The sequence below is a fragment of the Coregonus lavaretus genome (assembly GCF_964263955.1).
Source record: "Coregonus lavaretus genome assembly, chromosome: 19".
NCBI lineage: Eukaryota > Metazoa > Chordata > Actinopteri > Salmoniformes > Salmonidae > Coregonus > Coregonus lavaretus.
In genome coordinates, this window is record NC_140006.1 from 48808650 (window position 1) to 48834534 (window position 25885).

The following is a 25885-nucleotide window of genomic DNA, read 5'->3' on the forward strand; positions in this document are numbered from 1 at the left end:
TTGGGCCGAGCTAGCAGGTTCAATGGCTCCAAATAACAGCTAATTCGAGAACAAAGTGAAACGTAACTACCGTTCGCCACTTGGGCTAGTAGGCTAGCGAGTTAGCACAGTGCTGGCCGGAGAAGCGAATCCTTTTAACAATGTGAAAGCAGCTAGCGTTCGCCACGAGGGCTAGCATCATGGCTAGCCAAAGGAAGCTAGCGCTTTGTTGGTCTTGCGATGAACAAAAGTGTGCCTCTCGACTGATAAGCAGTGACGCTAGGATGATCAGTCTGGTCAACACCGGTAGTGGGTTGAACTAAATGAGAAAGCGAACTAGTAATTCTACCCTTCCAGGTAGAAAAGCTAGTCTGTAGGATAGCTGGCCTTGTGGCGAGCTAGCCAAGTCTCCTTAGCTAGCTGTGTGATGCTAGCTACAACAGGAGACGAAGGAAGAAAAAGCGGTGAAGCAAATTCATTTAGCATTTTAGTCATTTAGCAGAAGCTCTTATCCGGAGCGACTTACAGGAGCAATTAGGGTTAAGTGCCTTGCTCAAGGGCACATCGACAGATTTTTCACCTAGGGCTTTCCTTTAGGTAAAGTCACCCAACACAAAAGACGGATGGCCCTGCGCTCGGCGGCGTAACCTTACCGGCACACCTTTGAACAGTTAAAACAGGAAAACAGATCAAGCCGTGCTGAGGAGAGCTAGGTAGAACCCTTCTGTGAGGAAGAGAGGTGAGAATGATCAGAGGAGAGGGGGGTGGCTCTTTAGTATGAGGGGAGGGGCTCCCTCATTCGCCACTCGACCTGTCTGTCTCTGACAGACGTGTATGATTGGTCCTTCAAGCTACTTAGGAAATTCTGGTGAATCCCACAGATGTCGAAATGAATAATTGAAAGAGAACTCAAATTAACTAATCAACTTAGGTGCTGAATACTATCTTGAGATACATGCACAAATAACTAAAACTACTATGGTAAAAGTCAATGGAAAACGGTTCTGCAGCTCAGGCTAGGATGAACCCCTTAACAACATGATGGTCCCCTATCCTGCAGTCGAATAACCAAAGCGCTCTCTAGTGGCCTCTTGGGTGGAATGTGATTTATATTTTTCATAATTAATAAACATTCATTTTTTAAATGCAGAGAATCTGATGTTTCTATGTCAAGCGGTTTTGTTATATTTCAGTCATCTGTGATGTATATAAAGTGTATTATTGGGATGCAAACTCAAAATGTAATACATTTCACCTCTATATCTGACATGGTAAAGGTGTCTTATTGTTTTAAGCTCATAGCCATGTGTGTGAGGTGTTTGTTTAAGACCCTGATTTAGCCCCTTGGCCTGTAGTAGTTGTACTGATCTAGGATCCGTTTTGTATTTTAAATCATAATGAATAAGAGAAGGGACCTGAACCTAGATTAACATTCCTACTCTCAGACGCTTTGTGGATATGGGCTCTGGTCCGTCCGTCACTCTGGTCCGTCCGTCACTCTGGTCCGTCCGTCACTCTGGTCCGTCCGTCACTCTGGTCCGTCCGTCACTCTGGTCCGTCCGTCACTCTGGTCCGTCCTGGTGTACTGAGGGAGCTGTCAGTCATGTCAGTTCTAGGCCCTCACCTGATTGAACTAATCAACAGCTGAATGTTGAGCAGATTAGTTGAATCAGGTGTGCTTGGGGCCGGGCTACAACTATAATGTGTAACATTAGGGCTACTCAAGGAATGTGTGTATCACTTGTCTTTGTCTTCCTGTGCTCCAGTCTTGTCCACTAGTCCACTCTGGGCTCTCAGTGCCTGGCTGCTGGCTGAGATGAAGCTGATCCAGTGCTGCAGATCCTCAGGGTAGTCGGGACACTCCACCTGAACAAACACACAGAGAAGAAGACTGAGTGATCTCCCATGCATCAAAGGCCCATCATATCCCCCCCCCCCACCTCTCCTCTCTCCTTCCTCTCCTCCCTCTCCTCTCCTCTCCTCTCTCCTCCCTCTCCTCTCTCCTTCCTCTCCCCCCTCCTCCCTCCTCTCCTCTCTCCTTCCTCTCCCCCCTCTCCTCTCTCCTTCCTCTCCCCCCTCTCCTCTCCTCCCTCTCCACTCTCCTTCCTCTCCTCTCCCTCCTCCCTCTCCTTCCTCTCCTCTCCTTCCTCTCCTCCCTCCTTCCTCTCCTCTCTCCTTCCTCTCCTCTCTCCTTTCCTCTCTCCTTCCTCTCCTCTCCTCTCTCCTTCCTCTCCTCTCCTCTCCCTCTCTCCTCTCCTCCCCTCCCTCTCCTTCCTCTCTCTCCTCCTTCACCTCTCATCTCTCCTTCCTCTCCTCTCCTCTCCTCTCCCCTCTCTCCTCCTTCACCTCTCCTTCCTCTCCTCTCTCCTTCCTCTCCCCTCTCCTTCCTCTCCTCTCTCCTTCCTCTCCTCTCTCTCCTCTCTCCTCCCTCTCCCGCTTCTCCTCCCTCTCCTCTCCTCTCCTCTCCTCCCTCTCCTCCCTCTCCTCCCGTCCTCCCGTCCTCCCTCACCTCCCTTCCTCTCCTACCTTCCGCTTGCAGAGCAGCTGTAGGATGCTCTCAGGGTTGCTACGGAGAACGTTCTGTCTGCATAGCATCACCGCGGAGATGAACCCGTCGCCCTGGGAGACAAACCGCTGCTCCACGAAGAATGACTTGTCGTCCCATGCCACGATGCGGGTGCGCAAGTCGAATGCTTCCCCGAAGGCCAGCGAGCGTCGGTAGCGAATGGTGGAGGCCCCGACCACCATAGTGGCCCCCAGGGTCCGCAGCGCTTTACAGATCCCGTTACGCATGTAATGGTGGAACCTGGAGGAGGAGGGAACGAGTACAGACATCACCGGATGCACATACGTACATCTGAGGGATTCTCATGAAACCAGTTTTTAAAATGTCTGCAGCAAATTGAGTTACAAAACCATGATGCATCTGCAAAAAAATCAACTATCATTCTGAGAACTAAGATGTGTAGTTTTAGTTTTAGGGAAAGTGTCTTACCTGATTTTTTGTACATTTTCACCACTAATTCTTATTACCAAAATGCATACGGATTAAATGCGGAAGTATTTTATACAATTTTACTTTAGAAAAACCTAACCCTTTGAATAAAACACAAAATATGGTACTGTAGTTTGTCCATAAATCATAAAAATTGTGAAGTTGTTTACATTCAAATATGTTTATTACATAAAAACACACCCACGATGCATTATCTAGAGCAGGGATCCTTAAAACTATTTCAGCTCCATACCCAAATGAGACATTGACCGTCCTCCCCTGACCCAAATCGTCCTCCATTAACCCAAAGAAGAAAGTGTGTGTGATTATAGATGTATTCTCATAACTCAGGACCCACCTGCCCAGGGAACTCTGGGAACCCTGGTTTAGAGGAGCAGTCCACAGGTTAAAGTTCATTTATTCGCTTATATACCTTAAAACACCCCCTTTACCCCACTTGGCCTTCTCACTACCGAAATGGCTAAAACGCTAAATTGGGAAAAAGTCAGAGTACCATTACCGTAGCAACATGGAGGCATGAATGGGCTTTAGTGATGTAGACAATCTTTGCGGGTTAATAATGGCTGTCTCCTTTTATTTGATTGATTGAGCTATGGGCCTCATTACCGTCCTTTTTAGGTCCGTTTCGGTAATGAGAACCTTAATTTCGGTAATGATAATAAGCTAATTCTAATGTATAGTCAATGGGTGTGCTATGCTGGTAACTTTATGTATTTACTTGGACCACGCCTTAAACATACTGTATAGATTTTTTGTAAAACAACAGTTATTTGATTAAGTTTGAAATATGGGGTTTATAAACAGTAATATAATAAACCCCATTTATTTTACTTAAAGTCACAATTGGCAGTTTGTGTTTCGGCAAAGAGCAACGCTACCACTGAAAGGAGAATATCCTCCATTTTGACGTGTCCCTGATTTCAAACTTACCTATACTGTTGTTAATAATATCCCAAGGCAGTTTTTGGTACATATCTCACGTATTTTGAAACGTGTAGACATATTGTGTCATGCCGTTTGCCCATAGGATCCCATTCAATCCAGAAATACATCTAAAATACCTTAAAACCCCAAATATCCACGTCCACCAATATTACCTGTATTACCTTGGATAGATATATTTTATTACAAATAAAACAGAAATACCTTATCTACATAAGTATTCAGACCCTTTGCTATGAGACTTGAAATTCAGCTCAGGTGCATCCTGTTTCCATTGATCATCCTTGAGATGTTTCTACAACTTGATTGGAGTCCACCTGTGGTAAATTCAATTGATTGGACATGATTTGGAAAGGCACACACCCGTCTATATAAAAAGGTCCCCACAGTTGACAGTGGATGTCAGAGCAAAAACCAAGCCATGAGGTCGAAGGAATTGTCCATAGAGCTCCGAGACAGGATTGTGTCGAGGCAGGGTACCAAAACATTTATTCAGCATTGAAGGTCCCCAAGAACACAGTGGCCTCCATCATTCTTAAATGGAAGAAGTTTGGCACCACCAAGACTCTTCCTAGAGCTGGCCGCCCGGCCAAACTGAGCTCCAGAGTTCCTCTGTGGAGATGGGAGAACCTTCCAGAAGGACCAGCATCCCTGCAGCACTCCACCAATCAGGCCTTTATGGTAGTGGCCAGACAGAAGCCACTCCTCAGTAAAAGGCACATGACAGCCAGCTTGGCTTCAGGCCAAGTCTCTGAATGTCCTTGAGTGGCCCAGCCAGAGCCTGGACTTGAACCCGATCGAACATCTCTGGAGAGACCTGAAAATAGCTGTGCAGCGAAGCTCCCCATCCAACCTGACAGAGCTTGAGAGGATCTGCAGAGAAGAATGGGAGAAACTGTCCAAATATAGGTGTACCAAGCTTGTAGCGTCATACCCAAGAAGACTTGAGGCTGTAATCGCTGCCAAAGGTGCTTCAACAAAGTACTGAGTAAAGGGTCTGAATACTTATGTAAATGTAAATGTCAATGAGCTTGAGGCCTTGATCTGCCCCTACTTAGATGGTAATGTGCTGTGGCAACCTTCGCTCTCTCTCTCCCGCTACTCTCTCCTCTTCCATCCTATCATCTCTTCCCTCTGCTAAATCCTTCTCCCTCCGATCTCCTGATTCTGCCTCCTCAACCCTCCTCTCCTCCCTTTCTGCATCTTTTGACTCTCTATGTCCCCTATCCTCCCGGCCGGCTCGGTCCTCCCCTCCTGCTCCGTTGCTTGACGACTCATTGCGAGCTCACAGAAAAGGGCTCCGGGCAGCCGAGCGGAAATGGAGGAAAACTAGACTCCCTGCGGACCTGTCATCTTTTCACTCCCTCCTCTCTACATTCTCTTCCTCTGTTTCTGCTGCTACAGCCACTTTCTACCACTCTAAATTTCAAGCCTCTGCCTCTAACCCTAGGAAGCTCTTTGCCACCTTCTCCTCCCTGCTGAATCCTCCTCCTCCCCCTCCCTGTGGATGACTTCGTCAACCATTTTGAAAAGAAGGTCGACGACATTCTATCCTCATTTATTAAGTCAAATGACACCGCTGGTCCTGCTCACGCTGCCCTACCCTATGCTTTGACTTCTTTCTCCCCTCTCTCTCCAGATGAAATCTTGCGACTTGTGACGGCCGGCTGCCCAACAACCTGCCCGCTTGACCCTATCCCCTCCTCTCTTCTCCAGCCCATTTCCGGAGACCTTCTCCCTTACCTCACCTCGCTCATCAACTCATCCTTGACCGCTGGCCATGTCCCTTCCGTCTTCAAGAGAGCGAGAATTGCACCCCTCCTCAAAAAAACCTACACTCGATCCCTCCGATGTCAACAACTACAGACCAGTATCCCTTCTTTATTTTCTCTCCAAAACTCTTGAGCGTGCCGTCTCTAGCCAACTCTCCTGCTATCTCTCTCAGAATGACCTTCTTGATCCAAACCAGTCAGGTTTCAAGACTGGTCATTCAACTGAGACTGCTCTTCTCTATGTCACAGAGGCTCTCCGCACTGCTAAAGCTAACTCTCTCTCCTCTGCTCTTATCCTTCTAGACCTATCTGCTGCCTTTGATACTGTGAACCATCAGATCCTCCTCTCCACCCTCTCCGAGCTGGGCATCTCCAGCGCTGCTCACTCTTGGATTCCGTCCTAACTGACAGGTCGCTCCTACCAGGTGGCGTGGCGAGAATCTGTCTCCGCACTACGTGCTCTCACCACTGGTGTCCCCCAGGGCTCAGTTCTAGGCCCTCTCCTATTCTCTCTATACACCAAGTAACTTGGCTCTGTCATATCCTCACATGGTCTCTCCTATCATTGCTACGCAGACGACACACAATTAATTTTCTCCTTTCCCCCTTCTGATAACCAGGTGGCGAATCGCATCTCTGCATGTCTGGCAGACATATCAGAGTGGATGTCGGATCACCACCTCAAGCTGAACCTCGGCAAGACAGAGCTGCTCTTCCTCCCGGGGAAGGACTGCCCGTTCCATGATCTCGCCATCACGGTTGACAACTCCGTTGTGTCCTCCTCCCAGAGTGCAAAGAACCTTGGCGTGACCCTGGACAACACCCTGTCATTCTCCGCTAACATCAAAGCGGTGACCCGATCCTGCAGGTTCATGCTCTGCAACATTCGCAGAGTACGACCCTACCTTACACAGAAAGCGGCACAGGTCCTAATCCAAGCACTTGTCATCTCCCGTCTGGATTACTGCAACTCGCTGTTGGCTGGGCTCCCTGCCTGTGCCATTAAACCCCTACAACTTATCCAGAACGCTGCAGCCCGTCTGGTGTTCAACCTTCCCAAGTTCTCTCATGTCACCCCGCTCCTCCGCCCACTCCACTGGCTTCCAGTTGAGGCTCGCATCTACTACAAGACCATGGTGCTTGCCTCCGGAGCTGTGAGGGGAACGGCACCTCCTTACCTTCAGGCTCTGATCAGACCCTACACCCAAACGAGGGCATTGCGTTCATCCACCTCTGGCCTGCTAGCCCCCCTACCTCTACGGAAGCACAGTTCCCGCTCAGCCCAGTCAAAACTGTTCGCTGCTCTGGCACCCCAATGGTGGAACAAGCTCCCTCACGATGCCAGGACAGCAGAGTCACTGACCACCTTCCGGAGACACTTGAAACCCTACCTCTAAGGAATACCTGGGATAGTATAAAAGTAATCCTTCTACCCCCCCACCCCCCTAAAAAAAAAGTGGTTGTCCCACTGGCTATCATAAGTTGAATGCACCAATTTGTAAGTCGCTCTGGATAAGAGCGTCTGCTAAATGACGTAAAATGTAAATGTAATATTTCAGTTTTTAAATAAAAATAAATAAAATAAAAAAACCTGGTTTTGCTTCGTCATTATGGTGTATTGTGTGTAAATTGATGAATTGAATCTATTTTAGAATAAGGCTGTAACACAACATGTGGAACAAGGCAAATGGTCTGAATACTTTCCTCATCAATCTACACACAATACACCATAATGACAAAGCCAAAACAGTTTGTTTTTTTAAGAAGATTTAAAAAAAAAAAACATTAATATCACATTTACATAAGTATTCAGACCCTTTACTCAGTACTCTGTTGAAGCACCTTTGGTAGCGATTACAGCCTCGACTCTTCTTGGGTAGAAACATCTCAAGGATGATCAATGGAAACAGGATGCACCTGAGCTCAATTATCGAGTCTCATAGCAAAGGGTCTGAACACTTATGTAAATGAGGTATTTATTTTTATTTTTATAAATGCGCGAACATTTCTACAAACCTGTTTTAACTTTGTCATTATGGGGTATTGTGTGTAAATTGACGAGGAAAACAATTAATTTAATCTATTATTGAATAAGGCTGTAACGTAACAAAATGTGGACAAAGGGAAGGGGTCTGAATACATTCCGAATGCACTACCAGTCAAACGTTTGGACACACCTACTCATTCAAGGGTTTTTCTTTATTTTTACTATTTTCTACATTGTAGAATAATACTGAAGACATCAAAACGATGACATAACACATATAGAATCATGTAGTAACCAAAAAAAAGTGTTAAACAAATCAAAATATATTTTATATTTGAGATTCTTCAAAGTAGCCACCCTTTGCCTTGATGACAGCTTTGCACACTCTTGGCATTCTCTCAACCAGCTTCACCTGGAATGCTTTTTCAACAGTCTTGAAGGAGTTCCCACATAAGAATCTCAAATACAAAATATATTTTGATTTGTTTAACACTTTTTTGGTTACTACATCCAAACTTTTGACTGGTACTGTACACACACACACAATCTTTCTTGAGTCAATAAGTATTCAACCCCTTTGTTATGACAAGCCTAAATAAGTTCAGGAGTAAAGATTTGTTTAACAAGTCACATAATAAAGTTGCATGGACTCACTCTGTGTGCAATAATAGTGTTTAACATGATTTTTGTATGACTACCTCATCTCTACCCCACACATACAATTATCTGTAAGGTCCCTCAGTCGAGCAGTGAATTTCAAACACAGATTCAACCAAAAAGACCAGGGAGGTTTTCCAATGGGTCGCAAAGAGCACCTATTGGTAGATGGGTAATTTTTTTTAAATAAGCAGACACTGAATATCCCTTTGAGCATGGTGGAGTTATTAATTACACTTTGGATGGTGTATCAATACACCCAGTCACTACAAAGATACAGGCGTCCTCCATAACTCTGTTGCCGGAGAGGAAGGAAACCGCTCAGGGATTTCACCATGAGGCCAATGGTGACTTTAAAACAGTTACAGAGTTTAATGGCTGTGGTAGCAGAAGACTGAGGATGGATCAACAACATTGTAGTTATTCCACAATACTAACCTAAATGACAGAGTGAAAAGAAGGAAGCCTGTACAGAATAACAGTTTTCCAAATCATGCATCCTTTTTGCAATAAGGCCCTTAGGACTGACCCCCATTTAGTCGACTGGTCGATTGTTCGGTTGATAGGCTGTTGGTCGACCACAATTTATTTTTAAATCGAGCAGTCGCAAATATCTATATATATATTTTTTATGGCACACCTGTCTGATTCACGCCTGTCTGATTCACACCTGTCGGATTCACGCCTGTCTGATTCACGCCTGTCTGATTCACACCTGTCTGATTTCTCGCCTGTCTGATTCACGCCTGTCTGATTCACGCCTGTCTGATTCACGCCTGTCTCAGTGGACTAATCCATTGCGGAGGCCACAGGGATCACCAGTCTCACCAGTAGTACATTTACCGTTAATTACCATCTTTTCCAATCTACAATGTTTGCTTGGTTACGGTAATTTCTGTTAATGCATTCAATATATTATTATTATTCCAGTCTTCTACCGTTTTCTGTCGGAGTGGACGGCACAACCTAGGCTACGCTTGTGGGGACCAAGGCTTGGTTTATTTCCATTTACAAGTTGTCAATGTATTCATTGTAGCGCTCCTGTCAATGTTGAGTAATGACGCGCATTAATTATGTATAGAAGTAGTCCTAGGCTACCTGGCCTGTGTATTAATGTGGAGCTTCTCAAAGTAATTTTTTCTTCACCTCGAAACAGCAAGTAAACAAAGTCTGTTTTTACATCCATTGAGAATGACAATAGTTCCTCAACGTAGCCTATTTGAAAAATCTTTCCAGCTCTCTCTCCTTCGATAACCACTTAGCATGAAAGGGGAAAAAATGTCATGCTCTGATCTGGTGGAAACGTCATTAAAAAAAAGCCTACCTGATTACTTCTTATCCCTTGTGCAAACAGCCTCCAGCTGTGTCCGTCTGTCCGGAGCTCACTGGTGCAGGGAAAAACTCTGAGGACCCAGAATATTTTATACAATGTTGCAAGTTTGGTAGCGGAAGCTTCAGGCCAGACTCAAGTTAATTGTTGATAGAATGTTTCAAGTTCCTTGCAGACTGGCCATGCATAGCCAATGTGATTTATAGGATATTTATTTTTATTTAGGATATTTTCTACCTGTTATTTTACATAGTTGGCATTGGCAATATTAGTTACTTTTAGAATTTTGATTAACCACATGATGATTTTGAGACACAAATACTTATTATAAAATAAACTGTTCCACGAAAATGTCCATATGAAAATCCTAACTAGCACGTAGATCAGTATAAATGGTAAGATAACTTGGCACTCCAAATGGAAAAGGACCCCTGGTGTAGACTATTACCTACAGGCAACTTCAGGAGCGTAACGGCAGAATCTGGCCAGCGGCAGCGGGAGGAGGGGGGTCGGGAGGAGGGGGGTCGGGAGGAGGGGGGTCGGGAGGAGGGGGGTCGGGAGGAGGAGGGTCTGGAGGAAGAGGGTCGGGAGGAAGAGGGTCGGGAGGAGGAGGGTCGGGAATAGTTAATTTTTTTCCTTCTTCTGGTTAAGCTATCTTGATCTTTGGTTCCCTCTTGAGTCATTTGTGTGTCTTAATTATTCATTCACAGTGTGCTTAAATCATCAGACAAGCTCAGAAGCCTACATATGGTTGATTTTATTAAAACACAGGTGTGTCTATATAAGGAAAAATACACGTTTAAAACGTCGACCAATCGACCAAGATTTATTTCATCGGGGACAGCCCTAAAAGCACTTAAGTAAAACTGCTAAAAATGTGGCAAAGAAATTAACGTTATGTCCTGCATACCAAGTGTTATGTTTGGGGAAAATCCAACACAACACATCACTGAGTACCACTCTTCATATTGTCAAGCACGGTGGTGGCTGCATCATGTTATGGGTATGAGAACAATGAGAAGTGTTGCTTTAGTAGTCGTGGAAATTGTGGTAAAATGTATAATATCTGACGAGAATAATAATAATGAAATAGATCAGCACAAATTCTAATCTCAGTGAATCCGGCCCACTGCTCTTTCACCTCTATCTATCCTAAAACATACAAAACACTTCAATATGTTTTTAAAGTAAAGCAGTAAAGTGGCCCAGTAAAACAGGCCTGTGTTCGTGTGTTCGTCTAACCTGGCGAAGTCACACTCCCGGAGGTATCTGGCGTTGTTCATGTGACCCATATAGTCCAGGTCATGAGGTAGGACCCTCCCAGGAACACTCTGCTCTGCCAGGACGTCCCAGACCGGGGGTTGAAACCAGGCCTGCACCACCACCACCACCCCCCGCAGGAAGTACCAGACATCCAGACAGGAGAAGAGCAGCAGCAGCAGGCCCCCCAGAGCACACAGCAACATCTCCCTGGAGGGGGGGGAAGAGGTAGAGTTACACTACAGCAACATCTCCCTGGAGGGGGGGGGGAAGAGGTAGAGTTACACTACAGCAACATCTCCCTGGAGGGGGGGGGAAGAGGTAGAGTTACACTACAGCAACATCTCCCTGGAGGGGGGGGGAAGAGGTAGAGTTACACTACAGCAACATCTCCCTGGAGGGGGGGGGAAGAGGTAGAGTTACACTACAGCAACATCTCTCTGGAGGGGAGGGGTGGAGGAGAGAGAGAAAGGGTTTCAATTTCCAGGAGAACAGAAGAAAAGTCACAGATAAAGTAAATACAAAAATCTAACTGGTTTATGACAAGTTGCAACAGGGAGACAACACCAGAACGGAAACAGAGAAAATATATATATATATTATATCCTAATCAGACAGTACCAAATGTTCTGTAAACACCAGCTAGGCCCTTCATATCCTAATCAGACAGTACCAAATGTTCTGTAAACACCAGCTAGGCCCTTCATATCCTAATCAGACAGTACCAAATGTTCTGTAAACACCAGCTAGGCCCTTCATATCCTAATCAGACAGCACCAAATGTTCTGTAAACACCAGCTAGGCCCTTCATATCCTAATCAGACAGCACCAAATGTTCTGTAAACACCAGCTAGGCCCTTCATATCCTAATCAGACAGTACCAAATGTTCTGTAAACACCAGCTAGGCCCTTAATATCCTAATCAGACAGTACCAAATGTTCTGTAAACACCAGCTAGGTCCTTCATATCCTAATCAGACAGTACCAAATGTTCTGTAAACACCAGCCAGGCCCTTCATATCCTAATCAGACAGCACCAAATGTTCTGTAAACACCAGCTAGGCCCTTCATTTCCTAATCAGACAGTACCAAATGTTCTGTAAACACCAGCTAGGCCCTTCATATCCTAATCAGACAGTACCAAATGTTCTGTAAACACCAGCCAGGCCCTTCATATCCTAATCAGACAGTACCAAATGTTCTGTAAACACCAGCTAGGCCCTTCATATCCTAATCAGACAGTACCAAATGTTCTGTAAACACCAGCTAGGCCCTTCATATCCTAATCAGACAGCACCAAATGTTCTGTAAACACCAGCCAGGCCCTTCATATCCTAATCAGACAGCACCAAATGTTCTGTAAACACCAGCTAGGCCCTTCATATCCTAATCAGACAGTACCAAATGTTCTGTAAACACCAGCCAGGCCCTTCATATCCTAATCAGACAGTACCAAATGTTTTGTAAACACCAGCCAGGCCCTTCATATCCTAATCAGACAGCACCAAATGTTCTGTAAACACCAGCCAGGCCCTTCATATCCTAATCAGACAGTACCAAATGTTCTGTAAACACCAGCTAGGCCCTTCAAATCCTAATCAGACAGCACCAAATGTTCTGTAAACACCAGCTAGGCCCTTCATATCCTAATCAGACAGTACCAAATGTTCTGTAAACACCAGCTAGGCCCTTCATATCCTAATCAGACAGTACCAAATGTTCTGTAAACACCAGCTAGGCCCTTCATATCCTAATCAGACAGTACCAAATGTTCTGTAAACACCAGCTAGGCCCTTCAAATCCTAATCAGACAGCACCAAATGTTCTGTAAACACCAGCTAGGCCCTTCATATCCTAATCAGACAGTACCAAATGTTCTGTAAACACCAGCTAGGCCCTTCATATCCTAATCAGACAGTACCAAATGTTCTGTAAACACCAGCTAGGCCCTTCATATCCTAATCAGACAGTACCAAATGTTCTGTAAACACCAGCTAGGCCCTTCATATCCTAATCAGACAGTACCAAATGTTCTGTAAACACCAGCTAGGCCCTTCATATCCTAATCAGACAGCAACAAATGTTCTGTAAACACCAGCTAGGGTTAAAGAGAACAGGAGAGAGGGGAGAGAGACAGACAGGTGTTACACTAGACCAGTTCAGGAGCATCTCTCTCACATGTCAGGTTTCACTTTAGGGAGGGAAAGACAGGGCCATGCCTCTGGTTTCACTGGCCTTGTTCTATGGGACTTCAGGAAATTAACTATATACTTTTTTTGTAGGTTCTGTTATGCATTTCCCTTTGAATTCAGCTAGCCGGTTCATCAGCCTCAGACACTATCCTGTTAAAGTAGCTTGCTAGCCAGAATCCGACTAGACGGTCATTACACGAAACGCGGCTACGCCATGATCAGGACAGCGCGGCGCGAGATATAGCTCGGAAAACGTGCCTCAATCCAGGGATGGGAGATGGCAGTGTACAAAGGGGAGTTGGTCCCCCCTTTGCTGCTATAACAGCCTCCACTATTCTGGGAAGGCTTTCCACTAGATGTTGGAACATTGCTGCAGGGACTTGCTTCCATTCAGCCACAAGAGCATTAGTGAGGTCGGCACTGATGTTGGGAGATTAGGCCTGGCTCGCAGTCGGCGTTCCAATTCATTCCAAAGGTGTTCGATGGGGTTGAAGTCAGGGCTCTGTGCAGGCCAGTCAAGTTCTTCCACACTGATCTCGACAAATCATTTCTGTATGGACCTCGCTTTGTGCACGGGGGCATTGTCATGCTGAAACAGGAAAGGGCCTTCCCCAAACTGTTGCCACAAAGTTGGAAGCACAGAATCGTGCTTCCAACTCTGGAACTAAGGGGCCTAACCCGAACCATGAAAAACTGCCCCAGACAATTATTCCTCCTCCACCAAACTTCACAGTTGGCACTATGCATTCGAGCAGGTAGCGTTCTCCTGGCATCCGCCAAACCCAGATTCTTCCGTCGGACTGCCAGATGGTGAAGTGTGTTTCATCACTCCAGAGAACGCGTTTCCACTGCTCCAGAGTCCAATGGCGGAGAGCTTTACACCACTCCAGCCGACGCTTGGCATTGCGCATGGTGATCTTAGGCTTGTGTGTGGCTGCTCGGCCATGGAAACCCATTTCATGAAGCTCCCTGACGAACAGTTCTTGTGCTTCCAGAGGCAGTTTGGAACTCGGTAGTGAATGTTGCAACCAAGGACAGACGATTTTTAAGCGCTACACGCTTCAGTACTCTGCGGTCCCTTTCTGTGAGCTTGTGTGGCCTTCCACTTCGCGGCTAAGCCGTTGTTGCACCTAGACGTTTCCACTTCACAATAACAGCACTTACAGTTGTCCGGGGCAGCTCTAGCAGGGCAGAAATGTGACGAACTGACTTGTTGGAAAGGTGGCATCCTACGACGGTGCCACGTTGAAAGTCACTGAGCTCTTCAGTACGGGCCATTCTACTGCCAATGATTGCATGGCTGTGTGCTCCATTTTATACACCTGTCAGCAGCGGGTGTGGCTGAAATAGCTGAATCCACTAATTTGAAGGGTCCACATACTTTTATATACAGTACCAGTCAAAAGTTTGAACACACATACTCATTCAAGGGGGTGGCTACTTTGAAGAATCTCAAATATAAAATATACTTTGATTTGTTTAACACTGTTTTGGTTACTACATGATTCCATATGTGTTATTTCATAGTTTTGATGTCTTCGCTATTATTCTACAATGTAGAAAATAGTAAAAATAAAGAAAAACCCTGGAATGAGTAGGTGTGTCCAAACTTTTGACTGGTAGTGTATATAGTGTATTTCTGCTACTTTCTACGATGTATCCTGTTGCCTAGTCACTTTACCCTATAGCGCAATGTCGCCTATTCTCGGATGCTATTTACCTGAAACCGAAGTAAATTAATGTGGCTAAAAAGATTAGACACTTTTTACTGCCCATTGCATACCTGATTGTTTAGCTGAAGGTGTCCTATAACATTGTGCCAAGTGACAATTTTCTCTGTATTAACATATTTGATGCGTGGTCGGCTGCTGGACACAAATGGTTATCTAACCTCGGACACTTGGTCTCTAGTTTTCTGTTTTATTAATGCAACGTGTTCCTGGTTACAACGGTGATTTACACTGACCTGCTAAGGTTGACAGCTTCTCATATCAGGTCAATACCACACTGACCTGCTAAGGTTGACAGCTTCTCATATCAGGTCAATACCACACTGACCTGCTAAGGGTGACAGCTTCTCATATCAGGTCAATACTGCACTGACCTGCTAAGGGTGACAGCTTCTCATATCAGGTCAATACCACACTGACCTGCTAAGGTTGACAGCTTCTCATATCAGGTCAATACCACACTGACCTGCTAAGGTTGACAGCTTCTCATATCAGGTCAATACTGCACTGACCTGCTAAGGGTGACAGCTTCTCATATCAGGTCAATACCACACTGACCTGCTAAGGGTGACAGCTTCTCATATCAGGTCAATACTGCCATCTACTGGTCATTAAAGGTCAAACGTGTCTACTGCACCATGAATGGCATTTAAACAAGAGGGAATCAATGAAATCAAATGGAAATCATGTGTAATGCATCAAAGTAATGCATTGAATTCGTATTGGTTTAATGTGTCAACATTTATTGATCTTGAATCCATTTATTGATCTTGAATCGCATCACAATATCTGCATATGATTCCAAATCCGTCAGCTGAGAAACGCATTTTATCATTCCGCTAAGGATCTCTGTCTACCAGCAGGAAAACTAATTTCTTAATTTGATCCTCGTTGGCTTCCGTAGGTATGGGTGTCATGGAAACTAAATCAACAAATGCTTGCCTCCATGACCTAAATGGAGAGAGATTTGAGGTGATGAGTGAGGAGCGGGCAGGAGCCGGTCAGGGCGAGTTCATAATTGAAGAGCTTAAACTGGACATTTGGTCACATGTAGAAGTGAGGCCGTCTTTATATCACTAAATATGCACGTAGAGTCGTGAAATTGTGCATTTGTACTGTTGAATACAGTGCCTTCGGAAATACTTTTCCCGCATTTTGTTATGTTACAGACATATTCTAAAATGGATTACATCGTTTTTCCCCCTCATCAATCTACACACAATACCCCATAATGACAAAGCAAAAACAGGTTTTTAGAAATGTTTGCTAATTTAAAAAAAAATAAAACGGAAATTTCACATTTACACAAGTATTATGACCCTTTACTCAGTACTTTGTTGAAGTACCTTTGGCAGCGATTACAGCAACGAGTCTTCTTTGGTATGACGCTACAAGCTTGGCACACCTGTATTTGGGGAGTTTCTCCCATTCTTCTCTGCAGATCCTCTCAAGCTCTGTCAGGATGGATGGGGTGCGTCGCTGAACAGCTATTTTCAGGTCTCTCCAGAGATGTTTGATCCGGGCTCTGGCTGGGCCACTCAAGTCTGGGCTCTGGCTGGGCCACTCAAGGACATTCAGAAACTTGTCCCGAAGCCACTCCTGCATTGTCTTGGCTGCGTGCTTAGGGTCATTGTCCTGTTGGAAGGTGAACCTTCGCCTCAGTCTGAGGTCCTGAGCGCTCTGCAGCAGGTTTTCATCAAGGATCTCTCCGTTCATCTTTGCCTCAATCTTGACTAGTCTTCCAGTCCCTGCCGCTGAAAAACATCCCCACAGCATGATGCTGCCCCACCATGCTTCACCGTAGGGATGGTGCCAGGTTTCCTCCAGACGTGACACTTGGCATTCAGGCCAAATAGTTCAATCTTGGTTTAATCAGACCAGAGAAACTTGTTTATCATGGTCTGAGAGTCCTTTAGGTGCCTTTTTGGCAACCTCCAAGTGGGCTGTCATGTGCTTCCGCCTGGCCACTCCACCATAAAGGCCTGATTGGTGGAGTGCAGCAGAGATGGTTGTCCTTCTGGAAGGTTCTCCCATCTCCACAGAGGAACTCTGGAGCTCTGTCAGAGTGACCATCGGGTTCTTGGCCACCTACCTGACCAAGGCCCTTCTCCCCTAATTGCTCAGTTTGAACTCTTTATTTTATATACATTTGTAAAAATTTATAAAAACCTGTTTTGGCTTTGTCATTATAGGGTATTGTTTGTAGATTGATGAGGATTCTATATATTTTTATCAAAAGGTCAAGGGGCCTGAATACTTTCCGAATGCGCTGTACGTGCCCTGTCCGAGCATAGAAGACGTAACATTTTAACATGGAAATAGCTGTTCTATCATTCAGCCTACAGTAGCAGCCAATGTGTGGTGTTCAATGTAGGCCTTTTTTTTTTTTTTAAACATGCAGGGCTTGACATTAAGCTGTTTATCCACTTGTCCTTCAGACAAGGAGGTGACTGAAAATGTTAAGTTGTTTGATGCAAGAAACCCCTTTACAAAATAAAATGCATTATTCTGTACATATCTACCTCCATTTCCTCGTACCCCTGCACATCGACGCGGTACTGATACCCCGTGTATATAACCTAGCTATCATTGCTCATTGCGTATTTATTCCTCGTATTAGTATTTTTAAAAATGGTATTCTGCATTGTTTGGGAGGACCTGTAAGTAAGCATTTCAATGTTAGTCTACGCTTGTTTACGAAGCATGTGACAATTAAAATGTGACGTGACTAGAGAGAGAATGTAATGAACGTCTATTCGGATTATGGCTACCAGCTAACCAGCTAACCAGCTAACTAACTAACTAGCCAGGTCATTTGCTAAATCAGCAGTAGCGGTGTGTATAATCACCGGGGAAGCCAATCCAGAAAAATGTTCCATATTACAACGTATGTGTTGTGATCAATGTTCCCTCTAAGCGGCGAGTGCACCCTGGTACTGCTGCGCAGAAGAAATATCAGCCCGCGCAGAGAAGCACGAGATTTAACTTCACACTAAAGTTTCTAGTTTTCCCCCTTAGTTAACACGGTCAACGTTCCCCTCTACTGTGGGAATTGTGATCGAATCAATGCACTATTAGCCACTTTCAATGCAACATACCGAAACAAAACTAACTATGCAAGAGATTTTGTTGTAGGCAGAACGCATCAGTTGGATTCTATTGCATTGACACTCATGACTCAGCCCTACTCTACACAGACCGGTCCGGCATAACCAATCAGAGCTGCAGTAGGCCTATATGCAAATTGACTATTGCCATTTATGGAGCTGGTCCATTCACTTTGATCTGGACTGTGTTTACAGCATGAGCGGTCGTGAGTAGATGCGCTTGTTCTGAGATCAAAGCAAAAGTTGCATGTCCACAGCCTCTCAAGTGGTGCAGCAGTCTAAGTCACTGCATTCCAGTGCTAGTGGCGTCACTACAGACCCGGGTTCAATCCCAGGCTGTATCATAACCGGTGTGATCGGGAGTCCCACAGGGCGGCGCACAATTGGCCCAACGTCGTCCGGGACGAAAGTAGGCCGTCATTGTAAATAAAAATGTGTTCTTAACCGACTTGCCTAGTTAAATAAATGTAGCCACGTGTGCACATTTGTTCATATCCTCTGCTAGTTAGTGAGTTATTATCCCAGTTATAGATCATTTGTTCATATCCTTTGCTAGTTAATGAGTTATTAGCCCCGTTATAGATCATTTAGTTCATATCCTTAGCTAGTTAATGAGTTATTATCCCAGTTATAGATCATTTGTTCATATCCTTTGCTAGTTAGTGAGTTATTAGCCCAGTTATAGATCATTTGTAGTCAGCAATGGGGGAGTGATTGCTTCCTACAAGAGCTTTTTTTTGTCTTAAAGGGGCAGTGTTGTATTTTGAGATAGGCTTGAATAAACTAAGTAGCCAATAGGCAGAGGGTAGCATAATTTGTCTGATTCTCTGTAATAATGGTATGGGAATAATAATGCATTTTACTTTCTAAAGTGGTTTCTTGCATCAAACAACACAACATTTTCAGTCCCCTCCTTGTCTGAAGGACAAGTGGATAAACAGGTTAATGTCAAGCCCTGCATGTTTTTTTTCTCAAAGGTCTCATGGAATGTAGCCCTACATTGAACACCACACATTGGCTGCTACTGTAGGCTGAATGATAGAACAGCTATTTCCATGTTAAAATGTTATGTGATGCATTTTCTCCATAGTTGTTGATGGTAGGCCACTCTGGTAGTCCTACATTAGGATCAAATAGCCACAGTAGCCTACTTGGCCACTGTTAAAACTGTAATTTAAAACGGATACAGCCTCAGTGTTCACAGTAAACATGCGCTGGAAGTTGCACCGAATTTTCACAACATTCAAGTTCGCACTCAGCAGCCCTGAAATTTGCTCAATGGCCAAAAAAATTAGAGGGAACATTGGTTGTGATAATTGCGTTGTTAAGGTCGAGACAATAAGAAGACACAGTGGCAGAATAAATTCAACCACACCTTTGGTTCATTACAAAATGGAGATCAAGTCCACAAAGTATATTACATATAACAAACTGTTACATGACCTACAGCACGGTCAAGCAAGTTCATGTTTCCAACATTTTCTGACCACTAAACAACTATTGATTTAGAACCACAGAGAGTTACTGCAAGTCGCAAAGAAAACAGGAGCTGCCTCCACTATTCCAGCACCATTTCAACATCATCTAATCACCTCTGCTTAGTCTAATACAGTGACAACTAAAATCAATCAACGTAGGCTAAATATAATGTGGCTGTCCATGGTGGTGATTTATGTGCGTTTGTGTGTGCGTGCAAATAGAAAAAAATCATTTTTCAACCTTTTATAATAATAATAATAATAATAATAAGTGGTCCTCTGTAGCTCAGCTGGTAGAGCATGGCGCTTGTAACGCCAGGGTAGTGGGTTCGATCCCCGGGACCACCCATACACAAAAATGTATGCACGCATGACTGTAAGTCGCTTTGGATAAAAGCGTCTGCTAAATGGCATATTATTATTATTATAAGCCATTTAGCAGACGCTTTTATCCAAAGCGACTTACAGTCATGTGTGCATACATTTTTACGTATGGGTGGTCCCGGGGATCGAACCCACTACCCTGGCGTTACAAGCACTGTGCTCTACCAATTGCTCTACCACATGTAGTTTTGTTGCCCTAGGCTACCTGGCTACCTACTTGCTCGCTAGCCTAACTTCCTTTCATGGGCAATGATACACCAGGCCAGCTAGTTAACATTAGCATACTACCTCTAGCCACATGTTGAACTTCCATCCTCTCAGGCCAGGGGCACAATGAGAGCATGGCGTTTGCAACGCCAGGGTTGTGGGTTCGATTCCCAAGGGGGGCCAGTATGAAAAAATAAAAATAAAATAATGTATGCACTCACTAACTGTAAGTCGCTCTGGGTAAGAGCGTCTGCTAAATGACTAAAATGTAAATGTAAAAAAATGGGTGTCAACAATGTCATACTCTTTCTGACCAGACAGCATCAGATAGATCCGCTACACATACTGAGACAGAGGGGCGCTGGTTCGTTCGCTTTTCTACGGCGAGATATTTTTATTTTGTATATTTTTTTCTTGGTCAATTTTTTGGGGAAGCATGGCTTCCCTTGGCATCCATAAATACACGCCACACTGTAAACCATCAGCAGCGTGAACTACAAATGTAACTTTAAAATTAAACACTGAGCAGCAAATGTAATTGAATTACTAGCTAACTAGCGTTAGCTTGTTCAATAACGTTCAAGTACAGCCCAACGTTAGCCTGCTACCTCGGGTAATCTGCTGGCTAACTGTGTAGCTAACGCGTAGCTAGCTAAATTAGCTAGCTAGCTCAAAATGTGGTGTCAGGATTGTGTTCCCCTATCTTATTATGAAGTTGTCTTGTATATTTCTAGACAGATGTTAGAATGTACCAGAATGTCTTTCATTTTCATAATGAATAGCCAGTCAACTTACCTGGTTTTTATGGAGATGTGCTGCGCAGCGGAAGAAGCCGTTAACTGAGTCGCCAGTATTCTACCGGCAGCACAAACGATGACGTCAGTTGTATGGTAATGAGGAAATCTTCCAAATAAAAGCCCTCATTTCAAAACATTTCAATGTCGATAACTAATTCAAAATATATCGATTTTTTTTTTTATCAATGGCCACTTCTGTTGTGGCAACAAGGAAATGTAATTAGTAATTAGTAATTTATACCAATAATGAAAACGTTGACATTGGTATGTTGAGAATATTGGGGCTGTAGAGAACTTTTCTACCTGTCTCAGCTAAAGCGGGGTGGGAAATAAATCAGAAAGGTCTCTACTAACCAATTATGTGGTTTTTGGAGGGGGACTGTGTCGTCCATAACCAGCAGCACTTTGTTCTCAGTCCCCTCTATAGCTGCACTCAATGCATTATGGTGCTATAGGCTACCCAAATCACTGTAAGTGAGGACTTGGTGGACTGTATATTCTTTAGGTTTAACTGTATGTGTTCTCTCCCGTGTGCTGGTAAGGGCACAGATGACAGACAGGATTCCAGTTGAGGTGGTTTAATAATGCTGAATACGCACAGGCACGGAACAGCACCGCACAGTGTATATTGTATGGATGGGCCAAGGCACTTAGTGGTCTGGCAACTTGCTTCATTCAAAGTGTGTGTGTGTGTGTCTGCAAGTAAAGAGAGAAATTAAGATACAATAGTGAATGACAGAATACAATCTCCAATTCACATCTCTTATAAACAATTTGCATGGCTATAACATGACTATGATGACTTAACTCTATACAGGACCAGACAGAGCATTACAACATGACTGTGACTGACTGTGACTGCATTGTGACTGCACTGTGACTGACTGTGACTGCACTGTGACTGACTGTGACTGCACTGTGACTGACTGTGACTGACTGTGACTGACTGTGACTGCACTGTGACTGACTGTGACTGCACTAATTTGAGATCAAATGGATGCCCCTGCACGTGTACTACAAAGCATAGCACCATCATCTTCAGTACAGGGCTACAACTGCACAATGAACAGTGAAATACAATGTAATCCCCAAATAATGATGCACCATACACCTATACAATTACAGGGCATATAAACAATGCACTGGGGGGACATTATCCTTTACAAATACAGGGTTAAATGTCCGAAATGATATGACAACCAAACCAGAGCTAGCCAGCTCACAATAGCTAGCTCGCAGTATAAACTACAAATTAGCATAACCATAAATATGACATTATCGTCACAGAGAGTGCATCTTCAGACATAAACACCTGAAAGATATGAAATATGTACTTACATATCAACAAGGATGCACACTGGCCTTGGGTAACACCATGGAAACTAACTGGTGGGAAAACACAAGGATGGCTGGACCTTTCTCTCGCTTGACTTCTCTCCAGCTGATCTTCTTCTCTGAGCTGGAGCTCGTCCAGCATGCTCTGCTCCACTTCAGCGGTGCGCGGAGCTACAGCTCTGATATGATGAACTAACATTACTGATACGATTAAATACAAATACTTCACAGCCTTTTGTACAGCCACCCCTGAATTCACTATGTTAATTCACTCCTAAGAAAGTCAAGTTAAGTATTGAGCCTATCTTAACTCTTATTTACATATACATTTTACATTTTTAGTCATTTAGCAGACGCTCTTATCCAGAGCGACTTACAGGAGCAATTAGGGTTAAGTGCCTTGCTCAAGGGCACATCGATCGATTTTTCACCTAGTCGGCTCAGGGATTAGAACCAGCGACCTTTCAGTTACTGGCACAACGCTCTTAACCACTAATCTACCTGCCGCAACATTTTTGTACAGTCACGTTCATTTAGTTCAAGTAGACAGTTATCAATGTTTCTTTGCTATTGTCTTTAGTCATTCGAAGTGTACAGGCCTACATTTTGTAAAATAAATAAAAATCATGGTCCTGTTTTGCTCTAGTTTCATGAGGAGTCACCCTCACTAATCACTTGGCAAATTGTGCTGTTCTAGTGATATGTACAGTCGTGGTCAACAGTTTTGATAATGACACATTCATTTTCACAAATTCTGCTGCCTCAGTTATGATGGCAATTTGCATATACTCCAGAATGTTATGAAGAGTGATCAGATGAATTGCAAAGTCCCTCTTTGCCATGAAAATGAACTTAATCCCCCCAAAACATTTCCACTGCATTTCAGCCCTGCCACAAAGGACTAGCTGACATCATGTCAGTGATTCTCTCGTTAACACAGGTGAGAGTGTTGACGAGGACAAGGCTGGAGATCACTCTGTCATGCTGGTTGAGTTAGAATAACAGGCTGGAAGCTTTAAAAGGAGGGTGGTGCTTGAAATCATTGTTCTTCCTCTGTTAACCATGGTTACCTGCAAGGAAACACGTGCCGTCATCATTGCTTTGCACAAAAAGGGCTTCACAGGCAAGGATATTGCTGCTAGTAAGATTGCACCTAAATCAACCATTTATCAGATCATCAAGAACTTCAAAGAGAGAGGTTCAATTGTTGTGAAGAAGGCTTCAGGGTGCCCAAGAAAGTCCAGCAAGCGCCTGACCGTCTCCTAAAGTTGATTCAGCTGTGGGATCGGGGCACCACCAGTGCAGAGCTTGCTCAGGAATGGCAGCAGGCAGGTGTGAGTGCATCTGCACGCACAGTGAGGCGAAGACTTTTGGAGGATGGCCTGGTGTCAAGAAGGGCAGCGAGGAAGCCACTTCTCTCCAGGAAAAACATCAGGGACAGACTGATATTCTGCAAAAGGTACAGGGATTGGACTGCTGAAAAGTCATTTTCTCTGATTAATCCCCTTTCCGATTGTTTGGGGCATCCGGAAAGACAAGGTGAGTGCTACCATCAGTCCTGTGTCATGCCAACAGTAAAGCATCCTGAGACCATTCATGTGTGGGGTTGCTTCTCAGCCAAGGGAGTGGGCTCAATCACAATTTAGCCTAAGAACACAGCCATGAATAAAGAATGGTACCAACACATCCTCCGAGAGCAACTTCTCCCAACCATCCAAGAACAGTTTGGTGACGAACAATGCATTTTCCAGCATGATGGAGCACCTTGCCATAAGGCAAAAGTGATAACTAAGTGGCTCGGGGAACAAAACATCAACATTTTGGGTCCATGGCCAGGAAACTCCCCAGACCTTAATCCCATTGAGAACTTGTGGTCGATCCTCAAGAGGCGGGTGGACAAACAAAAACCCACAAATTCAGTCAGGATGTGGTCCAGAAGTTAATTGACAGCATGCCAGGGCGGATTGCAGAGGTCTTGAAAAAGAAGGATCAACACTGCAAATATTGACTCTTTGCATAAATTTAATGTAATTGTCAATAAAAGCCTTTTCCACTTATTGAATGCTTGTAATTATACTTCAGTATACCATAGTAACATCTGACAAAAATATCTAAAAAACACTGAAGCAGCGAACTTTGTGAAGACCAATACTTGTGTCATTCTCAAAACTTTTGACCACGACTGTAGGCCCAGATCATATTACATTTCATCTTTCAGTCATACCAGACTTGCTGCATGCTTATGGTTCCGCCATAGTGAAACACAGTCCCCCTTCAAAACTATACATATGTGGTTAGTAGATACCCTACGGAGTATTTCCCAGTCCACTTTAGCTGAGACAGGAAGACATGTTCTCTCTCTACAAGCCAATAAGGATCCCTTATACCCTGTTTTGCGTTGCAGTGAAAGTGGGTGGAGTAAAGAGTCACCAGTACTCTGTCAGCACAAGAGACCCATTTAAGTTTTGCAGATAATTCCAGTAATATTTTTGTATTTTATTAAAAGTGTATTTCTTTAAAATATAGCCTACCCAATAGCTTTCAACATACCAGTATTTGTGTAAACTTATATATAAATAAAATAAATTCTGGTATAAATAATACAACATTACAAATAAAAGACGTCAAATTACCCATTGACTTTTTCCCCAGAGGTGGTTGCAATGTTGTGAAAAACAGTTGTACTGCACTGGAGTGCAAAAAAAATATCGATATGCCAAATGTAGCTTGTCTTTGCACAGGGGGTCTTATTTTGAAGAATAAAAAATCCGCGATCGTGCTGCCAGAATAATATCCTGCTGCTATGGGAACGGTAATATACGGTGCGCATGTTTTCGAGCCGGTCACCCTGCCCCAATCCGATTGGTCCAAACAAGGTCTTCTTCTTCTTTGGGTTTGTTGGCGAACTACACGCAAAATGTTAATTGTCGCTCCCAACTGGACGGGGGTGAAAATAATCACTAAAGTAAATTATACTACAGGGAGGAGAAAATTAACATTAATTTACTGAAAATATATATATATGTCCCGCTCCTTCAGTCATTCGAAACTTCAGATCCCCTGTTCAGGCTCTGCAACCTGCACAAGTCAGTAATGCGTGCAGCTCCTCAGATCTTTAGTCTTTTAATCCCAGAAATAGCTCAGCTAAACTAAACCGTCACACGCTTGGCTGATTTTTAACCACAACAAAAACCCTGGCCTTCTCTGGTTTGGGGAAAAGTCCATCCTCTGCCGTCTCTCCTCCGTGACCCGGAAACCGATGAGGGGTCGAGGAGAGTCTGGCCTTCTGCATACTCCTAGTCCTCATTCTCAAACCCCATTGGATGAGAAAGTCAGAGGTCCCGCAGGAGGAGGAGAGAGGACACGAGGAGTTGAGAAAAGAAGGAGGACACGAGGAGTTCAGAAAAGGAGGAAAGAGGACACGGGGAGTTGAGAAAAGGAGGAGAGAGGGGACACGGGGAGTTGAGAAAAGGAGGAGAGAGGACACGAGGAGTTGAGAAAAGGAGGAGAGAGGACACGAGGAGTTGAGAAAAGGCCCCACTGTCCGAATCAAGAGAATCTGTAAATTCTCCAAATTAGATCTTAAAATACAACACATTTTAACCACAGGATTCTATTCCCTATATTTCACAATCAACCTTGGTTACCATTTTATCAGGAGAATATCTTTATTAAGTATTTTAAACCTATAACAAAAAAACAAAAAAATGAC

The 25885-nt window shown here is 44.1% G+C and overlaps 1 protein-coding gene across 1 annotated transcript; it reads right to left on the reverse strand.

Moving 5' to 3' along the window:
• Positions 1 to 817: 817 nt before the first annotated feature.
• LOC311147015 (protein THEM6-like) lies at positions 818 to 20895 on the reverse strand. The gene is made up of 4 exons (XM_084183622.1): positions 20837 to 20895; positions 10926 to 11153; positions 2506 to 2785; positions 818 to 1845 (listed from the first exon to the last, which is right to left on the reverse strand). The coding sequence occupies exons 2-4, from the start codon at positions 11147 to 11149 to the stop codon at positions 1717 to 1719; spliced, it is 633 nt and encodes a 210-aa protein (XP_084039748.1). The 5' UTR covers positions 11150 to 11153; positions 20837 to 20895; the 3' UTR covers positions 818 to 1716.
• Positions 20896 to 25885: the final 4990 nt, after the last annotated feature.